Source organism: Oncorhynchus tshawytscha, linkage group LG01 (genome assembly GCF_018296145.1).
Source record: "Oncorhynchus tshawytscha isolate Ot180627B linkage group LG01, Otsh_v2.0, whole genome shotgun sequence".
NCBI classification, from domain to species: Eukaryota; Metazoa; Chordata; class Actinopteri; order Salmoniformes; family Salmonidae; genus Oncorhynchus; species Oncorhynchus tshawytscha.
The window spans coordinates 89,762,256-89,776,207 of record NC_056429.1 but is presented as its reverse complement, the minus strand read 5'-3'; the positions used below and the strand labels follow the sequence as shown (position 1 = coordinate 89,776,207).

Below are 13,952 nucleotides of genomic sequence, written 5' to 3'. Positions count from 1 at the left end.
TTTATTTTATTTTTTTATAAAGGAGAGAGCAATATGGACAAAACCACAAAGGCATTTGATGCCAGTATCATTTGGCGATTTTAGATGTCTTCTGCATAGAAAAATATATAATTTATTCAAGATAGATTAACAAATGGCAGTTTGTCATGTCAATCTGTATAATGCATGTGTTCATGAATTTCATTATTTTCTCACTCCATGATTCTACTATTAGGTTTTACGTTCAACCCTTACAACACAGGTAGCCAAGTCATATTCAGTACCTGAGGCCACATCCTATCATTCTTTTTTAGCATCCATGGCCATTTCTCATTGCCTGAAATGTCTGTGTCAGTCTGGTATCACTGTAATTCCCTATAGCATCTGAGAGGCAATTTTTATTTACCATTCCTCTGTCAAATTCATGAGGTCAGTTGATTGACAGGCCTCTCAATCTATCGTCATCGTTCTTTCCTTCTGGTATTTAGCTACTGCTGCTCTCTGGCCCATAAAGTATGTCTGACAGTGAGTGCAGCTCCATGACCATTCAAATCAAATTTTATTTGCCACATGCGCCGAATACAAGTGTAGACTTTACCGTGAAATGCTTACTTACAAACCCTTAACCAACAGTGGGGGGGGTGGTCTCTGACAATTTTATGGGCTTTCCTCTGACACCATCTAGCTTCTTGGATGGCAGGAAGCTTGGCCCCTGTGATGTAATGGGCCATTCGCACTACCCTCTGTAGTGCCTTACGGTCAGATGCCGAGCAGTAGAACTTTTTGTGGATCTGGGGGCCCATGCAAAATCTTTTCAGTCTCCTGAGGGGGAAAAGGTTTTGTCGTGCCCTCTTCACGACTGTCTTGGTATGTTTGGACCATGATAGTTCGTTGATGTGGACACCAAGGAACTTGAAACTCTCGACCCGCTCCACTACAGCCCCGTCGATGTTAATGGGGGCCTGTTCAGCCCACCTTTTCCCGTAGTCCACGATCAGCTCCTTTGTCTGGCTCACATTGAGGGAGGTTGTTGTCCTGGCACCACACTGTCAGTTCTCTGACCTCCTCCCTATAGGCCGTCTCATCGTTGTCGGTGATCAGGCCTACCATTGTTGTGTCGTCAGCAAACTTGGGTGAACAGGGAATACAGAAGGGGACTAAGTACACACCCCTGAGGGGCCCCAGTGTTAAGGATCAGCATGACAGATGTGTTGTTGCCTACCCTTACCACCTGGGTGGTAGTCCAGGAAGTCCAGTATCCAGTTGCAGAGGGAGGAGTTTTGTCCCAGAGTCCTTAGCTTAGTGATGAGCTTCGTGGGCACTATGGTGTTGAACGCTGAGCTGTAGTCAATGAACAGCATTCTCACATAGGTGTTCCTTTTGTCCAGCTGAGAAAGGTCAGTGTGCAGTGCGATTGAGATTGCGTCATCTGTGGATCTGTAGGGGCGGTATGCGAATTGAAGTGGGTCTAGGGTGTCCGGGAGGATGCTGTTGACCAGCCTGTCAAAGCACTTCATGGCTACGGACGTGAGTGCCACGGGGCGGTACCACTTCAGTGCACCCACCTCTACCTCTAACCTAAGCTCTTAATGGACAATCTGAGACTGCATGCAAATATGGATATTACCATACACTGCATCTCTTTGGCTAGTCAGGCAGCCCATGCCCATTGTGTTCTTAATAGTTTTTTTTACTCACTATTTTGTGAATGTTTTTCATTCAATTTAGTCTTCACTCTGCATTAGTGATCAAGACTGATAAAATACTGTAAATACAGTATAATAGCCAACATGGAGTCTATATTTTTGAGAGAGACTGACGTTTAATGGAAGTGGCTCAGTGAACTGTGCAGTTTAATGGAAGTGACTCAGTGAACTGTGAAGTTTAATGGAAGTAGCTCAGTGAACTGTGAAGTTTAATGGAAGTGACTCGGTGAATTGTGAAGTTTAATGGAAGTAGCTCAGTGAACTGTGAAGTTTAATAGAAGTAGCTCAGTGAACTTTAATGGAAGTAGCTCAGTGAACTGTGAAGTTTTAATAGAAGTAGCTCAGTGAACTGTGCTCATGTTGTGTGATGAGTAACCTTGCCTCTGCCTATAGGCTTGAATATGCAAAGAAGCCAATCTCAAAATAATAGTGCTGCCACATCTGCAGGAACATTGAGACCTCATTGTTATGTCTTTCTGTAGGCCTATAGTGCAATGTGGTAATTGAAAGTCTAAAGTTGAGACAGATGTATGGTGGAGACCCTCATTTCAAGGAAAGGAAATTAACTTAGCTGACCTCAGGGCATCATTGATATTCAAAGGTTAATTAAAAATAAATACAATAAGGTGCTATCAAAATACTGTAAAGAATTCTAGTAGATAATATTGAAATAATTATCATAATGTTCTCAATCATTGGTCAGTAGTAAATTTGTCAAGAATAATAAGGGAAGTTGATGAAATTAAATCTAGTTTCAGCATAGTATATTTCACATTGTACTAATGTGTAAATAGCTCATGTAAACTGGATCAAACATCCTAACGTATCGGATTAATTCTATAAGAATGTAATGTCAAAAAAACTATGTACAAAACAAACTGCAATGTATGATTGCTCTGAGAATGTTGTGTTGCAGAAACTGCTTCTCGTCCTGTGCGTCTTCCATCGGTGGAGGAAAAGTGATAGCTGTGTCATGTTTGTACACTCCTCATTGTGTATTCCCTCTAATCTCCATGTTAACTGTGCCCAGTTTTTCAAAAGTTGTTTATCTAGATTTCTCCTATCAGATAGCATTAAATGCATAGAAATAGAATGAATAGAACGCATCCCCATTTTCTGTTCTGTTCATTCCATGTCTATAAATTTAATCCAATCTGATAGAAATCCATCTTTTGAAAAACTGGGCCATGACTGACTTTGAATCGTATGTTGATGAGCATTTACACCATGTTGCACACATTTAATAAATGTTCATGATTTTATACACCACCAGTGTCAAGTTTTTATGTAGGCCTTGTAAAGGGTTTACGAAGGCTTCGTTAACCTTATACGCTTTATAAAATTATACTTTATGTAAAGCGTGACACATATGGGTATATCACGCTTGCTCACCCTGTGGGCTAGGAGTATGGTGCATGCCTATGCTAACGCCCCCTGTGGGCTAGGAGTATGGAGCATGCCTAGGCTAGCGCCCCCTGAGGGGCTAGGTAAATGGTGCATGTCAAGCTAGCTCCCCCTGTGGGCTAGGAGTATAGAGCATGTCTAGGAGTAAGGAGCATGTTTAGGCTATCGACCCGTGGGCTAGGAGTATGGTGCATATCGGTCTAGTGCCCCGTGGGCTAGGAGTATGGAGCATGTTTAGGCTAGCGCCCCCTGTGGGCTAGGAGTATGGTGCATGTCTAGGCTATCGCCCCGTGGGCTAGGAGTATGGAGCATGTCTAGGCTAGCTCCCCCTGTGGGCTAGGAGTATGGTGCATGTCAGGCTAGCGCCCCCTGTGGGCTAGGAGTATGGTGCATGTCAGGCTAGCGCCCCCTGTGGGCTAGGAGTATGGTGCATGTCAGGCTAGCGCCCCCTGTGGGCTAGGAGTATGGTGCATGTCAGGCTAGCGCCCCCTGTGGGCTAGGAGTATGGTGCATGTCAGGCTAGCACCCCCTGTGGGCTAGGAGTATGGTGCATGTCAGGCTAGCGCCCCCTGTGGGCTAGGAGTATGGAGCATGTCTAGGCTAGCGCCCCCTGTGGGCTAGGAGTATGGAGCATGTCTAGGCTAGCGCCTCCTGTGGGCTAGGAGTATGGTGCATGTCAGGCTAGCGCCCCCTGTGGGCTAGGAGTATGGTGCATGTCTAGTCTCCAGATGTTTAATGTGCTGTTGGTAGTAGTAGTAGTAGTAGTAGTAGTAGTGGGCGGCAGCGGGTCGGTTTAGTAGAGCTGCTGATCTTTGGTGACTGCATCTTTAAAAAAAAGGTCCAATGCAGACAGTTTTGTATCAACATCAAAACATTTCTGGGTAACAATTAAGTTCCTTACTGTAATAGATTTCCATTCAAAAATTGGGAAAAAAATTCTCATACAAGAATTTTGATAGACCAATAAAAAGAGATCGACAGTCCTAACTAATTTACTGCATGGGATGTCATCATGGAAAGCCAAAACTTCCACCCATGCAAACCTGCTGATTAGAAGGTCCTGTGTATATTGTATTTTCAACCAGCAACTATCAGGAAATAACACCGATCAAATGTTTCCACACTTTTACAGTGTTAGTTTCATCAGCTGTTGTACAAGATGATACGAAACACAGGAAAAAACAGACTTCTGACTCCACTTGGCTTTTAATGTCTGTTACATTACCCTGGGATGTGATGGAGCGTTACACATATGTACAAACCCTTTAGTTTCCTCTGACTGTGGGATTGTACATGCAGCAGGTATTAGAGCTGGACCTTTATGCGTATTAAAACACAACCCTCCCTTTGCACCTGCATCTAAACCAGTGTTTCCCAATCCTGGTAAATACTGGTTTAACACTCAATTGATTCAACTAATTAAAGAGTTGATGTACAAGGGCTGAAACAAATGTCTACCTGAGGTCCCCAGGGCTAGGATTGGTTCTTAAAACCTCTCCTCGGGGACCCCCAGATATTTCCCAGGTGTGTTGAAGCCCTGAACTAATTCTCCCAGACAAGGGCTTGAGAATTAGTTGACTCTGGTGTGCTAGCTCTGAAATGGTCCTATACATGGAACAGATGGGGGTCCCCGAGGAGAAGTTTGAGAACCCCTACTATGAGAGCGATGTCCACAATTTGCTGAGTGGAAATTTGAGACACTGGAGAACAGCCAGGGCTGGATCTCTGTTAGAGGCTGTTTCCATGACAATACTGTCCTGTTTTCCCCCGAGGAGGACTCTGCATAGCAATGAGAGCAAGCAGGCCAGGAAAACTGACTGAATGATTTAGTTACAGCCATCAACAAAACTCTGGCTTCCAAACCTTATTTCTCATTGCTAATTAACCAAGTCTTCAAGGAATGTAAAGAAAGGCCACATCTCTCATATATAAATGCATTTATTTAAGTACATTTTTCCTAATTTAAAGTAAAAGTTTTGCCATAGCTATAAAACAATGAACAATTCCAAGCGTTGTACAGTAGATCCACTCACTGGTGTTGCTTGTTCATACTGTACAGTAGATCAACGTAGTGTATATACAAACATACACTTTTACATTGGTTACCCCCATGCTGCCTCCCCTGTGATTTGAATCCTACAGCAAACTGTTTTATCAAAGGAACAAATCATATTTGATGTCCCAAACTACTATTTTCTTGATTTGGTTTATTATTCGTCATCATTATGCCAATGGCACGTCCTTCACCTTGTATTGACAATGTAAATCAAATAAGTAAATAACTTTGGCACATTGTGCTATGTAAACATTTCATCCAATTAAAATGTGGCTGTAAATGCTAGGATTCTTTTTTCTTCTCCTAAAGTGAACAGCAAACTTGTCATTTTCACATAAATCTTACAAAAAGGCTTGATTCAATACTTGAACAACCGTTGCCACCATGTAGACAATGTTCACCCGAGCAATCCCTTTTAGTACTGTAGGCCACCTGAATTTCACATTAGAATTGTTTCAATTTCAACAGTGATGTACATGATAGCAGACAAAGCTCTTACCATGTGAAACTTGTCAACTCATCTCACACGGGAGGTTACAACCCCCAACTCATCTCACACGGGAGGTTACAACCAACTCATAACGGAGGTTACAACCCTCAACTCATCTCATGATTTCATAGTCCTGCTCGCACACGGATCTCACATTCTGAACTGCAAATAAAATATTATGGTCTGTTTCCGCTCTTACTGTGGGACACCTCTCTTACTGTGGGACACCTCTCTTACTGTGGGACACCTCTCTTACTGTGGGACACCTCTCTTACAGTGGGACACCTCTCTTACAGTGGGACACCTCTTTGGCATTTTTAAAATGCAATACCTTTTCCACAAGCGTCAGATAGGGACTGCTGCATATGCTCCGTCGCTGTGATGCTCCTTTCTGTACTGATGGTTGGAGATTCCTTTTGTATCAGGAAGTTTGACCAGAATGGTGTAGAACACACAGGGATTGATGTGTAGGACTTACACAGATTTCCTATGGTAAATATTATGCATATATAATGAGGGCTTACAAAATAATAAGTAATTTGCTATTCTAGAATAAATTAATCTCCATTGATATCAGGGGAACCCCCACGAGACAAAACCAATGTCACGTCAATGGATTAATTGTTGCTTTCATAAGTCGTTATAGGCTCCTTGGGCCATCACATTAAAGGTGGGTTCTACTGCCCCTCAACAAACAGTAATGTTTAAAGTACCACATATCACAAGCTACATGTAGAAACCCAATCAGAATGGTCCCGAAGCAGATGCTAAATGCACAACAATGACATTGAAATAGGAACATCTTATTGCTTTTCTCCCTTGTGAGTGCAGTTAACTATAGCCGAATGACCTGCCCTCCTTCAAGAAACCTGTTGAAAGCTGTTCACTAGCACACAGACACAGACACATTCTCTTTTAAATGGGATGGATATCAAAAAAGGCAAAGACATCATTCACAAAGCATGCGAGTAATGTCGAGAAACAAATGGACAGAAAGAGAAACTGTAGGAGAAAAAAGCCGTAGAAGTATTGGTATAACATGCAGCAAGGCCTCGCCGTGTACCGTGTACATGCTGTCTGTCACTTAGCGCGCTGAACTAGTGGCATTTTCTAAAATGTCAAATCACAAATACATACACTGTGTGAGACAACACTTGTCAACTTCTGAGAATGGAAATGATGGTTCCAACATTACCCTGTGATAAACTCTTCACCAATACTGATTTGGATGCAATGGTAACACCGACACTGAAAAGGACAACTTTTTTTTTTTTTTTTGAAAGTAAGTAGATTTGTTTTTACTCACAAGAGAACTGTCAGAATGCAACAATAGTACAAAGAAATATAAAGAAAAACATAATGAATATATATATATTTATATATATATTCATATAAAATAATTTTGTTGGGGGGGGTTTCCATTCAATTATGATGTAGAAAGGGGACAAACACTGAGGAGCCGTAGCAGCCAGTGCTACAATCTGTGACGATTCAGCAGCGATACATCCACACCCTCGACAACTCCTGGCCCCACCAGTATCCATGAGAGGCCTGCGAAGAGAACACTTCTGATCGGATGACGTACCTTCTTACAACACGCATGACAGGAGCAGAATGAAAACTCTGTAAATTGTTAATTTTCTTAAATCTCTTTTCAACTCTGGCAGAGCAGTCCACCAATCAGGAGAGAGGCGTTTGAGTGAACGAGAGGAACAGTGCATAGAGTCATTTCCCTTCTACTACCAGCAGGACTTTAAGGGGCCAAAACCAGCTGAGACAATCCACTTTCTTCCTGGCCAGTTTGTCTAGTCAGGGAACCTCTGTAGAATACGTCTTTTACATTCAACAAAGACAGATTACTAGAGAGAGAAAAACGACTAATTAATAGTCTTCTCCATTTCAGAACTTCAGTGGAAAGAGAGAACAAAGGACACGCACAAAATAAAAAAACATCCAGAAAGTTTCTTTCGCCTGTAATAAGAAAAATGACTTTCTCACATTGCAAAGAGCGGGACTAAAGATGAAATGCTGAGGTATATAGTTGGAGGGAAAGCATTATCATCATCACCACCACCAACATTAAAATCATCATCAACATTAAAATCATCATCATCCCACTTGGTAGTCTGTAGTTTCAATATCCTGCTTCCCTCTGTGTGTTGTGGCCCCTCCGGGGACCTCAGTCTGTCCGTCCGTCTGTGTGTGTTGGTAATAGGTGGCTCTAGTCTGTTTGGCTCTGGGGAGGAGAGGATGTGGTGCTGGTGGGGGATACACTCTCTCTCTGTTTGTCTGTCCATCTCTCTCTAGGGCTGGAGGTTGAGTGTGAACTTCCACTGCTGGTTGAGGTTGGGGCTGCACACCTCCACTGTCAGCCCCCCATTACGTGCGCTGCGGCTGTCCAGGCACAGGTTGCTGCCCACGTGCCGCAGCTTGGAGTTGCTCTCAATCTGCTCCCATTTCTGGAGACACACGAGGTGGGGTCAGGGAAGGGTTGGGAGAGGGAGGAAACAAAGGTCCACAAATCAGTCACAGGTTTTTATGTCATGTGAGTTTTATTAACCAAAAACGCAATAATCCTATGATCACTAATGGTTTCTATTGATAGTGAGTTTATGGTGCAAATCCAAAGGGATCATCCCAATCCAGAAAAGCATCATAATCCACTAAATTAATGTTCTAATTCCATTCTAACAGCCGGACTGCTGTCAGTCTCTCATTTACTACTAGTGCTTTCTGATCGATCTGATCCTTGGTGCATGACTCGGTGCTCGGCTCGCTCACCTGTCTGCTGTCGTTTTCCCTGCAGCCCTGCATTTTGATTTGTGAGCCAGCAGTGCGATCCACCACCGTCAGACACAGGTCCATGTGCTTCACTGACTTGTCCTTGGTCAGTGCCCATTCCTGAGGAGAAAGAGAGGAAGACAGTCAGTTTAGGTACTCCTCAATGATTATTTAGATCTATTTGTAAAGTGTGAATATGCAGTGTTTACATGTTGTCTGTTGTAAATCACACCTATATAAACCAACAGGGCCTTGACTCTCCCATAATCCCCTCCTCCAGCGCAGTAATATAATCAATATGTTGTGGGAAGTGGGACATCAAAATGGATTTCATCAGTATGAATCAGAGACTCCCAATCAAAACAATATTTGACTGTCCAGTCCAGCTCCTGATAGTGGACTGTCCAGTCCAGAACCTGACCAAAAGTAAACCCACCTCAGTGTGTTACCCAGCCCAGTGCACAGCTTGGTTATGTGTAATGGATCTGAGCAGTACCCGAGCCCTGAATGGTACCTGATTTCCCCCAGCATTGTGGCATTCGTAGACCCCCACCACTCCGTCTGCAAAGTGTCCCAGAGTGTCTAAGCAGTTCCCTCCCTGCTGCAGAGCGCCGAAGGCAATGTCCTGATGGTCAGGCACCCTGAAGGGCCAGACAAACAGCACAAGTCAGGGGGATGTCAAATCACAAGACGTGAGTATATGCCACCACCAAAATGTCTTTCCCCTAGTTGAATTTCCAAGTGGAATACAAAGCCCCGCAAAGTCTGTTCCGCCTATATATTGCTGGTCCACTGTGGCGGTGTGGTCTCTCTACTTACCGCAGCTCAGGGTACACATTCTCCAAGTACCACTTGAATGGCTGGCAGCCGAGCCTCTTCTTCATCTCCATCCTGCTCTGAATGCTGCCAGACAGAGATTAAACCATGACTCATCTAACTACCAGCCATCTCTGGATGTACCACCTGACCTTCTGGAGGTGTCAGAAATGGGGAAATGTCTTTTGCTATTCTATACAAGGACTATACAAGGACATCTTGGAAGAAGTGTGTCTGAAACAATACTTAGTTGCCGTAGGGCACAGGAAGAAGGGCGTCTAAAAGGATACTTACTTGCCGTAGGGCACGTTTCGGGCCGAGGGCACAGCGGCGTAGTAAAAGTTCTTAAACTCATCCATCCACACCTCTGCTGCTCGCCTCGTGTTCCTGTGGACAGACCGATACACACAATGCTAGAATACTTTAAAAAATGCATTCTTCCTGTTCCTTCCAGGCCTTGAAATAATCACTGATCTGAAATAATGTAATAATTTCAGTGCAGTAGCCTAAAAACTATAGGCAATGTTATAGATTCAATTGATCACATATTATTTATTCAATAGAAGGATGGATGTCTGTTAAAATATGAGCAGGGCAAGAGAAAGTGAGGATGCGGTTCAAGCTTCAGAAAACACAGGAGGAGAGTGACAGTCCTCGAAGCTATTTTGAGATATGAGCACACATCCTAAGACTTGGCAATCTGTGGGGTTTTCAGTGCTATGTGATAGACTGGCAGTGAGGGAGTGGTCACTTTCTCTCATCTCTTTGATGAATCACCCAGATGCGAAACAGTGTTGACACTGCAGGGGTGAAGCCAAGACGAGAGCAGAGCTGAGGCTTCTGTTCTGATTGAGCCTCAAATTTAATGACTGCAGCTAAGCTAGACTTTGAACAACAGTATTAGAATGTGAATTGCAAAGGAATGAAACAGCCCTTCCCTACAGGCTACTAGCAGGTTTTCATCTCAATGCCTCAGCTTGGATTTCATTGGGTCTTTGAGAAAGGTAAAGTTAAGGGTAAAATGTGGGTAAAGTTACTGTAGGGTTAGTGAGTAAACTCTGTACTGTTGCCCTTTTTTATGGCTCTCATTTCAAACTATGTATACTCCAGCTGGTTGGTTATGTGCCAGTAGGTACACAGTGCCAGTATGTAGAAGAGGTTAGTCCACAGTGCCAGTATGTAGAAGAGGTTAGTCCCCTGTGGACTCCAAGAAGTCAGACTTTAGCCAAGTCTACCTCACGTCACAGGTACAATCAATAGTCACCTAGCAAACACAGTGCCACTGCCCCCAGGGAAGGTATATGGGTGCTGCTTCCTGAAGACGTGACCCACTCTACTGCAGGGAATGATCTCTAGACTGCCGCCACACTGCCACACGCGGAAAGAGATCTCTGCAATGTCCAAAGACAAATACGAAACACACACATTAATATAACATTTTAGGGCAAGGTTTTACAGTGACAATTCAATGTGCTAGAACTTCTCACAGTTGGCATCTTCAATGTCAATACAATTTCAATCAGAAAATGGTGTCATATAATATTGACATATAGACATCATAAACCAATCCAGAAAAGGCATCCCACTCCCTCTTCCATCCCCACAATGACAAACAAGCTCAAGCTTTCCGAGTGTTCTGTGTCCACTTACCCAGATTCTCTCCACCCCACACATCCATCATCATGTCGTACTTCCCCAGCAACTCAAAGTAGTCCTTGTCCATGACAAAGAGGCCGCCGGCAATCATGGGAGTCCTGAGATAGGGGTATGACAGAAAGTAGCTAGGGTTATGAGACAAACCAGAGACCGTTCTGCCAAGTTCAGCTCTCCTAAAGTGCTCTCATTTGCATGTGATACCCGGAGCCCTGAAACCCGGCAGCGGGAGGTAGGCTGGCCCTGAAACCCGGCAGCGGGAGGGGGGCTGGCCCTGAAACCCGGCAGCGGGAGGGGGCTGGCCCTGAAACCCGGCAGCGGGAGGGGGGCTGGCCCTGAAACCCGGCAGCGGGAGGGGCTGGCCCTGAGGCTGGCCCTGAAACCCGGCAGCGGGAGGGGGCTGGCCCTGAGGCTGGCCCTGAAACCCGGCAGCGGGAGGGCCCTGAAACCCGGCTGGCCCTGAAACCCGGCAGCGGGAGGGGGCTGGCCCTGGCCCGGCAGCGGGAGGGGCTGGCCCTGAAACCCGGCAGCGGGAGGGGGGCTGGCCCTGAAACCCGGCAGCGGGAGGGGCTGGCCCTGAAACCCGGCAGCGGGAGGGGGCTGGCCCTGAAACCCGGCAGCGGGAGGGGGCTGGCCCTGAAACCCGGCAGCGGGAGGGGGCTGGCCCTGAAACCCGGCAGCGGGAGGGGCTGGCCCTGAAACCCGGCAGCGGGAGGGCTGGCCCTGAAACCCGGCAGCGGGAGGGGGCTGGCCCTGAAACCCGGCAGCGGGAGGGGGCTGGCTGGCCCTGGCCCTGAAACCCGGCAGCGGGAGGGGGGCCCTGAAACCCGCCGGGAGGGGGCTGGCCCTGAAACCCGGCAGCGGGAGGGGCTGGCCCTGAAACCCGGCTGCGGGAGGGGGCTGGCCCTGAAACCCGGCAGCGGGAGGGGGCTGGCTGGCCCTGGCCCTGAAACCCGGCAGCGGGAGGGGGGCTGGCCCTGAAACCCGGCAGCGGGAGGGGGGCTGGCCCTGAAACCCGGCAGCGGGAGGTAGGCTGGCCCTGAAACCCGGCAGCAGGAGAGAGCTGTGGTGTCCTGACCTCTGGCTGTTTGGATGGAATAATACAACACTTCACTTTTCCTCAGAGGCCATTTTGTTTTCGAAAGGAAGAAAAACATCAATGAGCGTCTTGGACAAAAGCCTGTTGAACAAAAATGCATGTCTCAAAACAAAAACAAGGTCTGGTCAACAAAGAAATGGATCTTCAAGGACATAGGGCTTGGCAGTATACCACATTTTATGATATACCGGTGTTGATGCAGGGACCGGTTTGGGTTTTTACTTTACCTTCTATACCGGTATTTGAATGTTTGGTTTGTTAAATGTGATACGCCATGTGCAATGTACATTTTTATTGTTTACTTTGCTTCTTGAGTCATCTCTCTCCGCTCTTTATCTCTGTGCCACTTTCCACACAGAACTAGCCACGCCCCCTGTCACTCAAGGAGCGCATTTGATGTTCCTCAACCACGAGACACTTGCGTTCAGTCTGCATTAGCGATTGGCATTCTGGCTCTTCTCAGGGAGTCGGGTCATTCGGCTCAGGTCACCAAAAATAGCCAGCTCTTTTGGCTCCCAAACGCCTCTTTAAAAAATATATGTGTTTTGTATTTTTTCAAGTCAAACAGTTTGAGATAGTTTGACTATGATTGGTGTTAAAACAAATTCTAATGAAATTAAATCACACACTACCTTAACCACAATGTATTTAAAAATGCATTGGTTTGTTATGGAAAAATAATGCTATTAAACATTTGCATTTAAAGTATAACTTTTTTAATGTATATAAACAAAGTGCATATAAATGTAGCAATTCAAAAGGAATACAATCTGAAAAACATAATAATTGAATATTGCACCATATCAAAGAAAAATAAATAACAATGTGCCAAACTGCAGCATCACACTTAAAACATTAAACTGGCCCCTCTTTTCTCTCTCTTCTTTATTGCCATTTTATAACCAGCAGCACACAGCAATGCTGACCATATTTAGCTTTTATGAGAGATTTGCATTCAGAAATACAAGCTGCCTCACTTGAGGTGCTGATGCGGTTTCTTCTCTCAGTAATTATTTGTCCTGTTTTAGAGAAGACCGGATGTGGCCACTATTCAGAGCCGTGGATAGACAGAGGCCTTGTTCTCCCACCAGCTCAGAGGATCTGTAGATCTTTGGAGGAGGACCTCCATTATGGCATCTGCTGAGGGATTCCTTCTTGCTGCATCCCAGTTGCTCTCTCGTCAAACAGCACGTTTGTGGCACTACTGCTGGTGCTTCTGCTCCATCTTCTTCTTGTTGTCCTGGTGCCTGAGCCAGCTGACTGCTGGAACTGTCCCTCCCTGCTGCTGAGGTTATTCTTTGAAGAGCCTCAATCGCTCTGGCATCACTGAAGGCTAACTTCTTAAACCTGGGGTCAAGTGCAGCGGTTTCTGATAGCACGTGATTATATTCCATTCTGTGGAACTTTCTCTCCATTGATGAACATAGGGTGTCCATCAACTCTGTCACATGTCCTGTAGCTACATTTGCTTCTCTCTGGCGGCTGGCTGTGATTCCCTGCAGACCCTTACACAGAGTATCATTTTACATCAGGAGTATCACAGTAACTAATTAGTTCAGGTTCATGTTTTGTCTACTGATACTACATTCTCATCTACTGCTCATATGCATTTATAATACTGGATTAAATATTGATGTAGTAATAACTGCTTACTCACTTATCTCCACTGATCTCCACAGTGACCTGCTCAAAGGGTTCCAGGACTCTGCACACCTCCTCCACCACCTCCCATTCCTCTTGGGTTAGAGCATCACCAGTTGTATTGACAATTGTCAGGGTAGAGATGATGGCATCCTTTTACTCAAGAAACCACTTCAACATATAAAATGTTGAATTCCACCTTGTAGTGCAGTCTTGTTTAGGCCTCAGCTCAGGCAGCTACCCCATCTGTCGTTGTGTAGACTTTAGTTTTTCAGCACCTACTGTGCTCCAGTGGAAGTATTCCACAGCTGCTTTCACTTTGTCCAC

The 13,952-nt window shown here is 45.3% G+C and overlaps 1 protein-coding gene across 1 annotated transcript in view; it reads right to left on the bottom strand.

Moving 5' to 3' along the window:
• Positions 1–5,009: 5,009 nt before the first annotated feature.
• The window catches only part of LOC112259988 (polypeptide N-acetylgalactosaminyltransferase 2-like), a 127,858-nt gene continuing 118,915 nt past the window's right edge, over positions 5,010–13,952 (bottom strand). The window contains exons 10-16 of the mRNA XM_024434752.2: positions 10,883–10,986; positions 10,497–10,623; positions 9,527–9,619; positions 9,236–9,319; positions 8,931–9,057; positions 8,417–8,536; positions 5,010–8,094 (exon numbers count right to left, since the gene is read on the bottom strand). Coding sequence (XP_024290520.1) covers positions 7,939–8,094; positions 8,417–8,536; positions 8,931–9,057; positions 9,236–9,319; positions 9,527–9,619; positions 10,497–10,623; positions 10,883–10,986 — 811 coding nt within the window. The 3' untranslated portion in view covers positions 5,010–7,938. The remainder of the gene's footprint in view (positions 8,095–8,416; positions 8,537–8,930; positions 9,058–9,235; positions 9,320–9,526; positions 9,620–10,496; positions 10,624–10,882; positions 10,987–13,952) is intronic.